Source organism: Ursus americanus, chromosome 2 (genome assembly GCF_024610735.1).
Source record: "Ursus americanus isolate L20-20 chromosome 2, mUrsAme1.1.p, whole genome shotgun sequence".
Taxonomy (NCBI): Eukaryota; Metazoa; Chordata; class Mammalia; order Carnivora; family Ursidae; genus Ursus; species Ursus americanus.
Genome location: NC_142128.1, coordinates 66,677,981 through 66,693,410, shown reverse-complemented (window position 1 = coordinate 66,693,410; position 15,430 = coordinate 66,677,981). Strand labels below are relative to the sequence as shown.

Below are 15,430 nucleotides of genomic sequence, written 5' to 3'. Positions count from 1 at the left end.
GGACAGAGCCTGCTGAGGCCACGCCAGGCTTGGGGGTCCTAACACCGGGCCACTTGAGCAGCCCTACCGCGAACAGCCAGGGTTGCTCGGCAAGTGGCAGATTACCTGGCACCCAAGGACAGAGAGCATCGCTTGGTCCCTTTAGCCCCATGAGCGAGGTCACCTTTAGTTGCCCCCTTCAATAGTCTAGGAGTCCCAGCCCCTGCGCTGTCTGTTGAAGCTAATGATAATATCAAAGGGTGTTTTTTCAGCTTCCAAACCAGCCATGTTGAGATGGAATCCAAAGGCCTGTGGCAGATAGAAGCCCAGCGGGCAGTGGCCACAGTCTATATGGAAATCTGGGTTTGGCAGCTCGGGCTTGCTGGCCAGGACCCTAAATCTGGCCTGGGTTCTAACTCCAACACATTGCTCACCTGCTCCCCCACTTCCCAAACTTTATTCCCTCCTCCCTCCAACAGGGATGCTCTCCTCAACTGCGGGGGATCTTTGCAAGGAAGGGTAGCTCTTTCCAGTCACCCCCCATCCCTGGCTTTCCCCCATGAGGAAGGGGGTGAGCAGTCTGTGAAAATAAGGTCCTCGAGGTGCCAAAACCTCTGCTTTTTCCCAGTGGCACAGAGTGCCTGCTCCCCACCTCCCACATCCACCGCCCCCCAGTCCCCTTTTGCTCTACATGTTCCCTGTGCTAACTGCTGGAACCTTCCCCGCAGGCACTGGTATAGACAGACAGACAAACACACACACAGAAGCACACACACAGCCTGCTGTCAGCCGGCACAGGTCTCTCAAGGTTCAGCAAACCTCTCCCTGCCCCAGACTCTCCTACCCAGCAACCCCTACAGATGACGTCCTGTCTCCATCCCGGCGCTACCAATTTCAAAATAGCTTCCCCTTCACAAGCACTGCAATGCAGCAGCCATTGACCTAACTCCTCTTCCTTCTCCAGGTCAGGTCTGGCAGGGCCCTCACTCTGAAGCCCCCCGACCCGACGAGCTGCCAGTCAGCCTGCTGCCTGAACTCGGCTCACAGTCTGCAGAAGAAATCCCTACCTGACCCGGCGATCAGCCCGAAACTTCAACATCCTTTTGGCAGCTCTGTTCCCTGTTCGGCAGCCTCAGAGGACCTGCCAGCCACCCTGCTCTCACCATCCCTCTGAGAAGTAAGTCCTCCGGTCCCCGGGGCTGAGCTCAGGGTGCACGGCAGGTGCTGCTGGCTCCCCCTCCTCCGGGCTCCGGTGCTAGGGGAGGGGGAGGGGCTCTCCCTGGGGGTGGTAGGGGGTGCCCAGGTGCCCGGGGGGTGGGGGGGCTGTGGCTTCCTAGCATCCAACCCAAAGGCTGCCGTCCGAGTGCTGGAGGCAGAATAAGGGAGCAGGGATGGTATCCTCCCGGTTCAGGTCCCCGAGGAGAAAATGCTGAAACGGAGGCAGGCGTGTGTGGAGCAGGTGTGCAACTTCCAGGTAGTCCGACCTCACTGAGCTAAGGACACAGAGTAGCGGGGCGGGCGGAGCAGTGTGGGGCTGCGTTCCCATCTGCACGGCACACACTGGCGCCAGCCCGACCTGCAGGAAGGCAGTCTTCCCTGGCTCCCGACCCCCAGCCCAGAACACAGGCCCCCGGGCTGAAATCCACGTGCTTCTCAGAGACCCTTCTGATCCCGTGGGCACAAGGGTTAAATGAGGCTCCAAATTCGCCGCCGCCTAGAAGCTGAGATTAACTTTCCCCACGCCTCCTAGCCGGTCCAGACTTCTGTGCAGACGGGGTGCTGGGAACCGGGCTTCTGTGCGGCGTCCCCCACCACGCTCCCTTAGAACACAGCCCCAGCTGGCGGGCCCTCCGCCGGGGGTCCAGCTGAGGGGCACGTGGAGCCCATGGGCCTGGGAGTCAGAGCTGGTGGCAAGGCCTGGCTTCTTTGCTGGGGTGAACTCGAACGACAGCGTCCTCCCGAAGCTTGTGAGGAACAGGGCAGCAAACAGGGCTCGGAGGGGGTCACCATGTGTTTACTTCTGAAAATCTTCCCAGATGCCATATGATAAATCCCAGCTGGCGGCTGGCAGATCTGCTCAGGGGCGAGGAGGTCTGCATCGCTGTGAAGTTCCCGGAGCTCTCCGGTGGCCGAAGACGGTCAGATCTCCCCTTTTCCGAATGCCCGCTATGTCTTAGGGCCCTTGGATGACAAGGGCCTTCTGAAGGTCATCTCTTCCATCCCCCTGCCTCCAGGCCAGCTCACTCTGCAATCAGACTCATTAACGAGTCTCAGCCCTGGCTGAGCTCATCAAGGGTTCTGACAAGGGAGGTTCCAGACCCACTGTTACCTTCTGCGGCCGAGATGGGCTTTTTGGATATCAAATTGCAGTCCCTCCGGCTTTCTGTATCATTCCATTTCTGCCTTCAGATGACAGAATGCTCTCTGACCAACGTGGTTCGTTAGAACAGCCCCAAACAGTCTGCTGTCATCATAGGCTGTTGTTATGTCACAACAGACACTGAAAGGGAAGGGCTAATCTAATTTTTTGGATTGAGGTCAGAACTCAGCCAGAGAACAGTGCAATCAGTGAATGGCAAAGCAAATGGACAACATTATTACTTAACCCGTGATGGGTCAAGCTGGTCGGTCGTAGCTGGGCTCAGCGGCTGACACTTGAGTAACGAATCCTAAATCCAAACAGTCGATACATTCGACCATTTCGTGGTACTTTTGCAAATGGTGACAAGAGATTTCAGTGGCCAGATGCTACCTCTCCCCGTCCCAGTCCAATTATTTGAGCCCTGCTCTGGTTATGGGGCTCTGGGCCCTCCCCCGATGCCAGCTTGAGGTCTCTCCTTGTGCGCAGTAGGTGTCTAATAAATATTTGTTGAATCAAGTTGTGAATGAATGAACAAACAAAAGAAACTCTCCATGCTCTGACTTAATTTTTAGCCACCTGCGTTTGGAGTTCGACACTCTATTACCAAGAGCTTCCCTATCTTTGCTTTCTCTTAAAATTAATTACTTCCTCTCCATGAGAGAGGCTCTGTTTCTGCCCCCTCGCCCCCTCGCTCAGCTCCCCTGCCTGGCTCCCCCTTGAATATATAGCTTGGCTTTGATCCATCTTCATTAGGAGGGGAAGAAAATTAAGCTCATCTGCACAGGAGGGGAGGGGCGGGGGTGCACTGGGAAAATGAGTTTTCTTCCTCTAGAAGGCAAAAATATCCCCTTTCTCTTCAAGCTGAGCTCAGGGGCCTCCCACAGGCTTTGCTTAAGTTGTAAGTTAAATTACTTCTCCTGTGCCCAGTGAAGCTAGCACAAGGGGGGGAGGAATGAAGGCTCAGGGGTTTCCCCTGCTTGGTGAGCGCTCGGAAACCCTCAGGATTCAGGCACACAGAATGCCTGGCTGGGTTTCTTTTCCTTCGCCACTAAACTGCACAGAATGACAGGCTTTCGTTTTAGGTTAGACTCAGGAAGAACATACCAGGTGCACAATAGTTAAAAAGGAAAACGAGGTTAGGTAACTAGTTTTTTTGTCTCTTCTTTCCTTTTTTTGGAGGGGGGTGTCAAAGGCCTCCATTTCTCAGGGACAAATGGTTACGAATTCATCTCCAAAGGACCTCCTGAACTCCACCCAAAGAGGGGGGCACCTCAAGCAGTAAGGGAGATTTTGTGATGGGGCAGGGACATCCCTAAACTCCTGGGTCACCCACTAGGTGGTCACAATATCCGCTGGATCTATGAAGGTGGCCCCAATGGCAGTGCCATCAGGAAAAAGAGAACTGGGCAAGACCAGGCTTTCAGTCCAAGACCCAGCATGAATTAGCAGTGTGACCTGACTTCTTTGGTTCTTCATTTTCTCGTGCACAAATGTGGTACCTTCTAATTCTATGAAATAATAGCTATAAACTTTCTTTTTCTTTCTTTTTTTTTTTTTTTAGATTTTATTTATTTATTGGACAGAGAGAGAGAGCACAAGCAGGGGGAGCAGCAGGCAGAGGGAGAGGCAGGCTCCCCACTGAGCAAGGAGCCCGATGCAGGACTCAATTCCAGGACCTGGGATCATGACCTGAACCGAAGGCAGACTCCTAACCTACTGAGCCACCCAGGTGCCCCTAGCTGTAAACTTTCAAAATGTGCAATGTTTTATGCATAAGAGATAATGGCTATGGCTATTTTGTTTAAAAAAAAAATCAAGAAATATGCCCGGTGCCAGAGCTAGAAAACGAAAACCACACCATGTCAGGACTAAGAAGGCAAGTGTATGGGGTGGGGGCTGCACGTACAGGGGGCTGGCATTCCCGAAGTGCCAGCACCGGTACATGACAAAGAACAGAGACCAATCCTCTCCACTTTGCAAGCATCCATCTCTCCATCTACTTAAATCTTTCCTCCTTCCCGAAACACTCGCAGCCTGTAGGTCCTAGCAACAGCCTCACCGCAGAGATAACCAAGGGCTGATTTGTCTCCAAACACACTCCCCAAGAATCAGCCTCTTTCTGGAGGACTCCCTGGCACAACGACACTGTCAAAAGCAGCAAATTCAAAACAAAACAAAACACAAAAGCAGCAAATTCAGCCTGAGTCTTCACGACCCCTGTGCAGGCACATGCACACACACAAGTGCACACGCGTGCACACATATGCACACCCAGGCTGGACACCCAGAGCTCCCACCGTGATCAATACTGAACAACTAGAAAAATACGCCCAACTCTTTCCACCCTCTGGGCCCCTCCTGGTTATCGCCCAACACCAAGCTGCTTCATTTCCATAGCTCCTGAGAATCTGCTGACAGAGAATTAGCCAGCGAGCCTTCCCCATCCTGAGAGCGCTCTGGCTCCTGGCATCACGGCTCATTATGGGGAGAGAGGACACGGGGTGAGCGGGGTGAGAGGGAAGGAGGGCTGCCCGGGGCCCATCCCTCCCACTTCCTTCTTTTCCCCAGCTAGCAGATTCCCAGCGAGACTGTCCGCACTCCCGGGATGGCTGCTGCTGACGGAGGAGGAGGGGAAGGTAGGAGAGGTTTGGCTCCTGCTCCCCACCTCCCCCTCTGGATCTCATCATTATTTTCAGGGAGCTTTATCGGCTCCAGCATTCTGTCCCAATGAGAACCAGCCCGGCTTCCATTTCCAACAGTGCTGGTGTGCCTGATTCCAGAAGTGCTCCTGGTCAATCCCAGGGAAAAATTCACCGCCCTCTTCTCCCCACCAAAGTCCTTCTGTCCTCCTGCCTATTGCTGCCACCCAGAGAAGAGACCAAAGGAGGTCAGGTCCTGGTGGTGCTTCTCGGTTACCTGCAGGTGGGAAGGAGCCCCTCCACACAGTGTTGTCTCTTTTCCCTGTGAGGCTACAGAGCAAAGTGCCAGCTGTGTGGGCTCTGGGGACCCAGCTGCCAGCCTGACACCTGCACCACTTCTCTCCTCTCCTCTCCGCCCTTGCACCCTCCCGCCTCCCATGCCACAGTAATTCCCAAAACGTCAAGAATAGGGTGTCCTCCCCAAGCAAGCTTGGGCCTAAAATGCTAGGCCACTGGGCTGAGTATCCAGGAGGTAAGACTTGTGCTGCCCTCTTTTCTGCCTAACTCTGCCTGTCCTCACGACCCCAGCCCCACCCCAAAGGGCCCAAAGTCATTTTCCTTACCTACTATGGCCAGTTATGGAATACCGGGGGACGTTTCCCCAGAGCTCGGACCCTCAGACCCTTGGCCCCTACCTCAGATAGAAAGCTCAAGAGCCAAGGGGTGGAAATCACAAATCCGGGGGTCAGAGCCGGATCTCCTCCCTTCCCCGCTGTGCCCTTCCGTGGTCTCTCACTGTATCGTTGCCTAGCCCCTGCCCTGGGCCTGGAAAGCAGCCCCGACAGCAGGGAGAGCAGGCTGACCACTCGTTAATCTGGCTCACGGTTCATAGTGTGTGTGTATGGGGGGGGGCAGGGGGTGGTGAGTATCACTCCGGGGAACTTCACCGGGACTCTCATGCTGATCTCGTACCCTAGCTTGGATTATCTTGTCTTCAAACTATTTTACTTTCTGGAATTCCATTTGCCTTCTGAAACATGAAGATAACCAGGACAGGTATTGGGTATAACCATGCCAGTTATTAAAATGTTGAAATTCTTCCTTATTGGTCAGTGAAGAGCTGCTGTACCAAGGCTCTCGAGGACCCTCGTCCCCACCCCCCTCATGGACATCCAGACATACCACAGGGCCCTCCTGGAGGCCAGGCCTATGCCCTTTCTGGTTGATGAATGTCATTCCGGGCACGGCCAGGCCTTAACCGTCAGAGCAGCAGTGGCCCTTGCGAGTGTTAAGAACTGTGATTCTGGGGCCCAGAAGTCGTCACGGGCCGGAAGAGAGGCACTCGCCCCTCACACCCTGACACAACTAGGAGAACTGGGGCAACCTGGCTCCCTGGGGCGCCTTGCCCTCCTCGCCCTCAGGCTTTGGATTTGTTCCCTGCTGAGGGGAGGAGAGGAAGGAAGGCCTAAATTCCTGGCTCTACCTTTTCCTCCTCTCCTCCGCTGAGCAGCCACAGCTAAGCTGATGGGAGCAGGGGGAAGGCCGCCGTCTCCTCCCTTGGTCTCCAAGTGCCCTTCCGACAGTCAGCAAGGGTCCCAAGAGGTAAAGGCACAGGGCAATAATTAATTACCCCTCCTCCAGCTCTGAGCTGAATCCCAAACTTCTACCCTTCAGAAGCTGAGGCGGCCCAGCTGTCTACTTCCAGGCCTCTGCAAGGTCATTGGAACCAGCTCTCCTCATTCCTAGCTCAGCAGATTTGGTTCTGGTGTCCCACAGAGAGCAGTCTCACCCCACCCCAGCCCAGCCCACCCCGAGGGAAAGAATTTTACAAAGTAAGTGCTCAGAGAGCAATGCAGCCAGGCTGATGTCCCTCCTTCCACACCCTCGGAAGCTACAAACGCCTTCTCAGTTCCCAGTCCAGCAATCCGCAAGGGTCAAGTTGTTCCGCGCCTCAGCTTCCTCGTTTTAACAATGAAACCATGGGCGTAAGTATGCCTTACGTAGTAGACAAGACTAATGAACAAAGGGGTATGGAGCAAAGGGACCAAATGAAGCCGCTCCGTCTGGTCCTCACACTGGGAGGAAGGCAAGGCCCATTTCGCAGTCAGGGAACCTGAGGTCTGTCGCCCCAAAACAGCAACAGAAGAGAGAAGACAAAGTTCGTGCCATTTGTCCAACCTGAGTTCCTTGTCCCCAGGAAAGAAGAGGGAAAGAGATGCAGGATTCAGAGGACAGACCCACCGGGCTGGCTGTGAGAACACAGGGATGAACGCCACAAACCCTCTCACTCTTAAGCCCGTGGGCGACAGGTCTGGGGAGCCATAAACGTTAGTCTGACAACAGCTGTCTCGGTGCAGAGCTGTGGAAGGGCTGCTCACCGCCTGGGCCTTCTCTGTTGCTCTGCCCGGGCCTGCACCTGACACACAGCAGGAGCAGAGGGGCTGTATGATGGGGGGGTTGCAGAGACAGGCCCATGGTCCCCCCGCGGTGGGAGGAGCGGACGTGTGCCATTCTGCTTTGGGATATCGGACTGTGAGTGAGAGAGGTGGGAGGGCTCAGCTTCAAATCCCTCTTGCTGGGGGATGTGAAGGCAGGTTCCATCTGCTCTGTGGCCCCTCCTCTCCCTCCCCCTCCCAACCGGAGTTGGCAGGCCACCTCTGATAAGAGTCTAGGAAGCCGGGGCTTTGTCTGGGGAAGAGGAGAGCAATAAATCAATGGGAGCAGAAGAGCACGAGCGTGGACAACTGCTCCTGGGGGAAGGAGCCTCCCTACCTCAGGGAGTCCCATGAGCGAGGGGGGGCAAAAGCAGGTGGGATGGCAGCAAAGCCCTCAGCATTGCCCCTTGCCTGCCCCAGCTGGGGCATGTCGGACAGGGTAGTCACAGCGCATCCCACCACCGTGGAGCAGTTTCGTGGACGGCGTGGGGCTACAGGCTCTGCAAGCCGCTCTCCAGTTCTAATAGTGTTTGACTCATTGAAACATTTATTTCCAAGCCAGTTTGTCCGTCCACCAGCTGATATGAGCTCAGTGTCCTCAGAGGATACAGGTGCCCTTCTAGCCCTCGGCTCGCCCAAAAAGAAGGGAATCCATGGCCGCCAACAGCAGAGTTAAAACTTCTAAATCAAATGATACATTTCAAAGTTCCCTCAAAATTAATTTGGATAATCCACCATTTTTAAATCATTGGCATGAAGACTCCCCTCCAAGGTTTGACAATATTGTTACTGACAGCCCTGTTTGGGGGCAGGCTTGGGGAGACACTGGGGGAAGGTTACATAGCAGCCCCAGCTGATGAGAAGAGGAGAGGTGGCAAAGGGGGAAGAATGTTCCTCCCCTGCCTTCCTTTTCCTTCTTGGGTTGGCCAACTTCTGGCAGAGGCTGGGGGGAAGCAGAGGAAAGAGCTGTGCACAGGGTCTGCAGTGTCCTCTGGTCTAGAGCCGGAAAGGCACTCAGGGAAAAGCTAGAAGGACTGGCACAGGGACAGCGGGCGGGCGTGGGCGTCTTCCCTCCCCGGCACCTCCCCCACCCCCACCCTACCACCCAGACTTGGAGCCTGTGGTGATCGCAGGGAAACAGTGTGTCCCTAAGCAAACAGCACATGAAGCAGGTGCCAGCGTGCGTTCATTAATCACCCAGGCCGAGAGAAGGGTGGAAGACCTCCAAGGAAGGGGAGAGGCACTCCCAACCCTAGACCCCAGCCTCGATCCCAGGTAAGGGAAAGAGGAGGCCTGTGGAGGAAAGGGAAGAGGGAGACAGGAAGGAGGGAATCAGGTAAGGGACACTGCTGTCCCCACCCCTGTCCCCTTGCCAGGCGATAGCCCTGAAGGAAGGAAGACTAGGCAGGACGTTGCAACAAGGAGGAACAGAACGCTCTGGGGAGAGGAGTGGAGAGAAGGCGAGGGAGAAGGATGCTGTGCTGGTCCCAGCCAGGACAGGAGCCAGTCTGGGTAAGTGACGCCTGAGTAACAGGTGAGTCCGCCTACACCTGTTGGGGCATGTGAGTAAGCACGCTGCCCTTGCAACTCCTGGCTGGGCCTGAGGGTAGTACAACCTACATAATTCACGGGGCCCTGTGCAAAATACAGATGTGCGGCCCCTTGTTCAAAAACTAAGAATGTCGGGGCGCCTGGGTGGCACAGCGGTTAAAGCGTCTGCCTTCGGCTCAGGTCGTGATCCTGGCATTATGGGATCGAGCCCCACATCAGGCTCCTCCACTATGAGCCTGTTTCTTCCTCTCCCACTCCCCCTGCTTGTGTTCCCTCTCTCGCTGGCTGTCTCTATATCTGTCAAATAAATAAATAAAATCTTTAAAAAAAAAATTAAGAATGTCAGGGTGGTGACAGCAGAGCCCTAAAGCAAGCCCTTCTGAGCGTGCGGGGCACCGGCGCGGGGCGCATGCCCTGCCCGGGAGGGCCGGTTGGTCCGGGCTGCTCCGCTGGCGGTGTGCACACAGAAGGGGGCCAGTGCCCATTCATGGCTCCCTCTCTCAGTACAGGGCAGCACCCAACAAGTGGCCCGCTCCTCCCATTTCTACTTCCCCTCTTTCTTGGCTCACATGCCCAGAAACTTGGCTGCTTTTGCTCTGGCCTTGCTGGGTCCGGGGCTGGCCCCTCCCCTGTGTTGTGCCTGGTTTCTGTTTGCCTGTGGGCAGCCCAGCCAGAGACAGCGCCCGCTGAAAGCCGCCAGGGGGTTGGGATTGCCTTATCTCTCAAATCTGCCTCCAAGACGGGCACAGGGAGAGCTCTGTTCCTACCCACCGGACCCCTCCAGGGCCACCTAATGTCATCATTACGTCATCTAACATTTTCCCCTCCCAAGAAAGAGGCAGGGGACAAAAGCGCTCCTGGCCAAGTGGGGGTCAAGTCAACATTTCTGCTTTGGAGATAGATCAGGCTTTCGTTTCTTGTGACATGTACATGTGTGAGCACACACACACACACGCACACACACACACCACCACCATCTGCCCCCTCCAACAAAACCCAGGAACGCTGGTGCCCATTCCCCACGTGAGTCTGACTTGTCAGGAGGTGATGGGTCAAAGAGCACTAATGTTTTGGAGGCTGAGGGGAAGGAGGAAGTTGAGAGAAAGAGAGCGAGACACACCTGAACGCAAAAGACTAGTCCTCTTTTTCTGGATTCGTCTGGCTCCCAAATGACAAACTTTGTCTTCTTAACGACTTCAGAGCCGCCCCCCACCCTCCCACCGCCAACTCTCTGCACCGCCTCCCATCTGCTCCGTCCTCCCTTGCACCTCTCCGCACCTGCCTCTCAGTAAAAGGAATGAAAGGTGAGGCGCAGCTACCCCAGCCTCGCAGCCTGGGCCCTCTCCGCCTTCCCTCCTGCCCGGTCCTGGGGAATCGGCCCCCAAGAGGCCCCTGGCGCTTCTGCCCAGAGCTCCCGAGCCCCTCTCTAGAGACAATGGCTCAGAGAGGGAGGAAGAGCTTTGCGTGCAGGGTGGCCCACACAAAACCATTGTCTCGCGGCAGGACAGACAATGGTTTGTATCTCCAGCTTCTGTGCCAAGCAGTTCACCCCCTTAGACTAAAACAACCCTCTGCGTTTCCTTCTAATAAGCAGCATAATCCAAAATCTGGCCCCGAGCTGAGAATCTGTATCCGGTGGTAACAAAAGCCTGCTCTAGCTGCTGGAATGGGTGTATTAATGTTCCCTTACCTGTTCCAGAACCACCCAGACAGTCGGCAGACAGATAACCACTCACTCACCGGCTCTTCTCCGCCGGATCCTCGGCAAGCACTCCTGCCCTGACTCCTTTCACACTCAGGAATAGGGGAAAGGTTTCCTTTAATACTTACCAGGTCCCTGGTGGGTAGCAATCATTAACAGTCACACGGGCGGACTGGCCTTAACCCCTTCGGCGCTGGGCTGCCTCCGGCTGGCTGATGGACAGCCCTGTCCCCTCTTCCCAGCCCTGGGCAAAGCGGCAACTCCCATCGCGATGCCATCCACCTGAGTAATGCCTCCCATGTGGAGAGCGAGAGCCCTCTAGTCCCACCCCGGTTGCCCCGCCTGATTGGAGCTCGCTAGCAACCTGAGGCGCTGGGCTCTGGCATGGTGCCCAATTGGATGAGCCCACATTATGAAATATTTGCCTAGCAGACCAATAGAGGAGCCAGGATCTGGGGGAGGGGATGATATTTTTATTTATTCCTGCAGGAGGGAGAACAGACAAAGGTGATCCTAGCATCCCTAGCCCTGGGACCGGAAGTGGCGGGAAGGTGCTTTCAGTTGAACGCGCACCTCCAGCTTCTCTGTCCAGGTAACAGGGCACAATCCTTGACAGCTTCTGGGCATATCAGCTCCTGGCTGTCCAGCTAGAGTGTTTCTTTGCCTTCATAATTCCCTGTCTTGCTCAGGAGTTTGGAGGGTGGAACCGGGAATTGGAATAGAAACCAAGAAAGGAAACACCTTGACAGGCAAAGGGTTGCTTGTATCTACATAAAGGAAGACAGCCACAGGTGGTCTTCTTTCTATGTCAGAGTTGAAGAAATTAGTTTTTGTTTTTTGGGGGTTTATTTGCATCTTTAGAAGATGCAGATGAAAGGTGGGCAGGACCAAGTAGAGACAAATCCCCTCTTTATCCCTTTAAAAATAGGCTTCTGATTTGGGGAAATCTAAATCCAGCATGAAAGTTTCTACATGTAGGACACATGCAAATCTATGCAGATATGTGCAAATGAGCAGCTCCAGGCTTTTCAGGGGAAGTCCTTGCCAGGATTTTTCTAGTTTTTCTAGAGCAAGAAACCAGGTAGTCTCAAAACCTTCTGATGCTTACCAGAGCATCTTACTAGAACATAAAGATATCAGTAGAGAGAACATAAAGAACTCAACCAACATATTTATTGGACATTTACTACAGGGAAGGCCTTTAAGTAGAGTCTATTAGGGTTTTAAAAACATGATCGTAAATCTGTAGGATACACAGGAGAACGCAAGTGCCCTCCCCCTGCACACCCACCATTAGTAGCCCTTCTCTTTTCAGGTCCTAGTGGGTGAGCTGGCTGCTCTGCCCCTTGCCAGCCTGGGTCTAGTAGCTGGCACCTCCTCCTTATCCCCCGGGTTCCTGTTTGTCTAGCAGTAGCCACCACGGTGGCTCAGGACCCTGGCTTAAACCAGCCCGGGGACCTTATCTTATCTCCCGGGCTGCCTTCCCAGTGGCCTGATGGCTGGTTGGCCCTAGTCTCTTAAAGGGGCTGCACTGCATTCGCACTTAGTCCAACCTTAAGAATACCCCCAGACATCTAGGAGAGCACTGCCTGTGGAGGGTCAGATGCACCACACCACCCCCTCCCCACGTACCCTTTCACAGCCACATCTGGCTGCACGGCTGCTCCTGGAATGACTTGACTTAAAACAGGGAAAGATGCTGATGCTGCTATACGCCGCTTTAAATGCTTATCATATCATGCAAATGCCCAGCACCTCTGTATTTCCAGGCTCCCGCTCCGTTAAATGGAGTTTTTTAAAAAGGGGGGAGGGGCACACAAAGTCAACACAGAAAAATCAGTTGTACCTCTCCATACCAACAGCAAACAATGAAAATCGAAATTTTAAAAACACTACTTAACGATAGCATTAAAAACATGAAATGTTAAGGAATAAATAAATTTGACAAAAGATGTGTGAGACCTATATGCTAAAAATTATAAGACACTGCTGAAAGACATAAAATATAAATAAGAGGAGATATATACTGTCTGCGCGGATCAGAAGACTCCATATTGCTAAGATTATCATTCTCGCATATTTTTCTATAGACTCAACACAATCCTTATAAGTTCTTTGTAAACATTGGCGAGCTGATTCTAAAATTCATAGGGAAATGCGAGGGACCTCTAATAACTAAAAAACTTCCAAAAAGAAGTACAAAGTTAGGGGTGTCTGGCCGGCTTGGTAGAGCATGTGACTCTTTGACCTTGGGGTTGTGAGTTCAAGCGCCATGTTGGGTGTAGAGATCACTTAAATGTAAAATCTTTTTTTTTAAAAAAGGTACAAAGTTAGGAGTCTTAGACTCTCTGACTTCAAGACTTATTATAAATCTATAGTAACCAAGACAATGTGGTATTGGCATAAAGATACATGTATAGATAAATGGAACAGAACAGAGAATCAAGGAAAAAACCTAGGCATATATGGCCATTTGATTTGCCAAAACAGTAGAAAGGCAATTCAATGAGGGAATGACAACCTTCTTAATACATGTTGCTGGAAAAAGCAGAGATCCATATACCAAACACAAAACAAAACCAAAACAAGCCCCCTGGCCCAACCATAAAAAATTAACTCAAAATGGACCAAGATCTAAATATAAGAGCCACAGCGATAAGATTTCTAGAAGGAAACATAGGAGAAAAGCCTTCATGATCTTCAGCTTGGCAAATTTCTTCAGACAAAAAATTCACCAACTTTAAAGAAATGATCAATAAATTGGACTTCGCTAAAATCACAAACCGCTCTTCCAAAGATGCTGTGACAAAAAGGAAATGGTGAGCCATCAACTGAGGGGGAATATTTGCGAAACACGTAACTGACATAAGATTTTTATCTAGGATGTGTAAAGAACTTTTACGACTAAATATGAAGACGGCAGGCAACACAATAAAAAAATATACAAGCAGAAGATTTAAGCAGACACTCCAGCAAAGAAGATACACAATGTCAAATAAAGTACATGAAAAGATGCTCAACATCCTTGGTCATTAGCGAAATGCAAACTGAATCCACAATGAAGTAACACTACACACACCCACTAGAATGGCTAAAATTAAGACTAATCATACCAAGTGTGGGCAAGAATGTAGGTGAATTGGAACGCGTCCACTGCTGGTGAGGATGGAAATGGTATATCCACTTTGGAAAAGTTTAGCAGTTTCTTAAAAAGTTAAACATACAGTTATCATACAATCCATTGCTTCCTAGGTATTTACCCAAAAGAAATGAAAGCATATGTCCACACAAAGACTTGTTCACAAATGTTCATAGCAGCTTGTTTCTAAGAGCCCCAAGCTAAAAAAAAAACAAACCCACAAAAAACACACCAAAAAACCCAACCCCGAATGTGCACGAACAGGTGAATACAATATACATGTCACATCCATACGCGGGGATAAGACTTGGCAACAGAAAGCAATGAATTATTGATATACACAACAACACAGATGCATCTCAAAATAATTCTGCTGAGTGAAAGAAGCCAGACCCCTCAAATAAAAAATGTATACTGTATGATTCCATATGTGAAATTTAAAAATGTGAGCTAACCTACAGTGATAGCAGATCAGAGGTGGGGGGGCGAGGGAGGGATTTCGAGAGGCAGGAAGAAATCGGGGGGAGATGTGCACAGGCGCATTATCTTAACTGTGCTTGTCGTTTCACAAAACACATCAAATTTCGTCCTTTAAATAGATGATGCAGTTTATGTTTATTACACCTCGATAAAGTAGAAAAACTTCCATGTGAAATATTAAAGCAAAACAAAACAACCCAACAGTTACTCCTGGGTCCTACCCGTTCTGTTTACATGGTGATGGAATATGGGCAAGTGGGGGGGGGGAGGCAGGCGCCCCAGCTTTGCTAGGGACCTGCTTTAGTCTGTCAGAAAGGCTGCTTCAAGGCAGGGAGGGGCACGGGCCCTGAATCAGCCTGCACACCTCTCATGGAGTTAGGTCAAATAATGGGAGAGAGAAAAAAAAGAAAAAACGAATAATGTGGCAGATCTGAATACGGACTTTATAAAAATAAAGGACTATTTGTCTTATGACAGAAGGGAAAATATTAGGATAACACTTGACGATTCTCATCGTTATCTCACTTGGTTCTTTTATGGTCCCATGAGGTAGGCAGAAAAATATCACCACCTCCCAGTTTAACAAAAACCCTGAAGTTCAAGGAGGTCAAGAGTCTTGGCCAAGATAACCCACCTGCCGTATGGGAGGGAAGGCTAGACCCTGGTGGGCTCTCTTAACCTCAGTCCGCAGCTCGCGCTTGTTGCCCGGAGACCTGTCCGCAGCGGGGCTGACACCCCACCTGTGTCCCTCCGCCCTGGCTCAGCTGCCAGAGCATGGAACGTGGACCAGTGTCGGGTACTCACCCTGCCCCGGGTGCCTGCTCTTGGACAGGGGCCAGTTACAGACCCCGGGAGGGGCTCCCGGGATAGATGAAAACAGGAGCAGATAAATGGTGGGAACCACGCGGTGTTAAGAGAAAGGAGACTGGTAGAGATGAGAGGATCCGAGGCCCTAACTAGATCACGCGTCTGATGAGCAGGGGGAGGGGACAACCAAACACCACTCCCAAGGCAGGAAGTCCGGTGGGTGTGGAAGCAGCTGGAAGCTGTTAGAGGGCTCCAGGCCAGCGACCCCGCTGGGCTCCAGGCCTCTGTACCCCTCCTCTCCCTCCTCTTCTCTCTGTGCCCTACCCTCCCTCCTCC

General features: G+C 52.3%; 1 protein-coding gene across 19 annotated transcripts in view; it reads right to left on the bottom strand.

Moving 5' to 3' along the window:
• Nucleotides 1-15,430, bottom strand: part of PLEKHA6 (pleckstrin homology domain containing A6) — a 135,433-nt gene that overhangs the window by 42,538 nt on the left and 77,465 nt on the right. Inside the window, exon 1 of one of the 19 annotated variants that reach the window (XM_087856842.1) lies at nucleotides 10,797-10,965. The exons of 15 other annotated variants lie outside the window; for them this stretch is intronic. Coding sequence is in view for 1 of the 4 variants with exons in the window: in XM_087856833.1 (XP_087712959.1) it covers nucleotides 1,047-1,078 (32 nt within the window). In the remaining 3 variants the exon portion in view is untranslated. Of the gene's footprint in view, nucleotides 1-1,046; nucleotides 5,970-10,656; nucleotides 10,773-10,796; nucleotides 10,966-15,430 lie in introns of those variants that run through there. 3 more of the 19 variants (XM_087856837.1, XM_087856840.1, XM_087856833.1) reach the window with 3 other exon arrangements.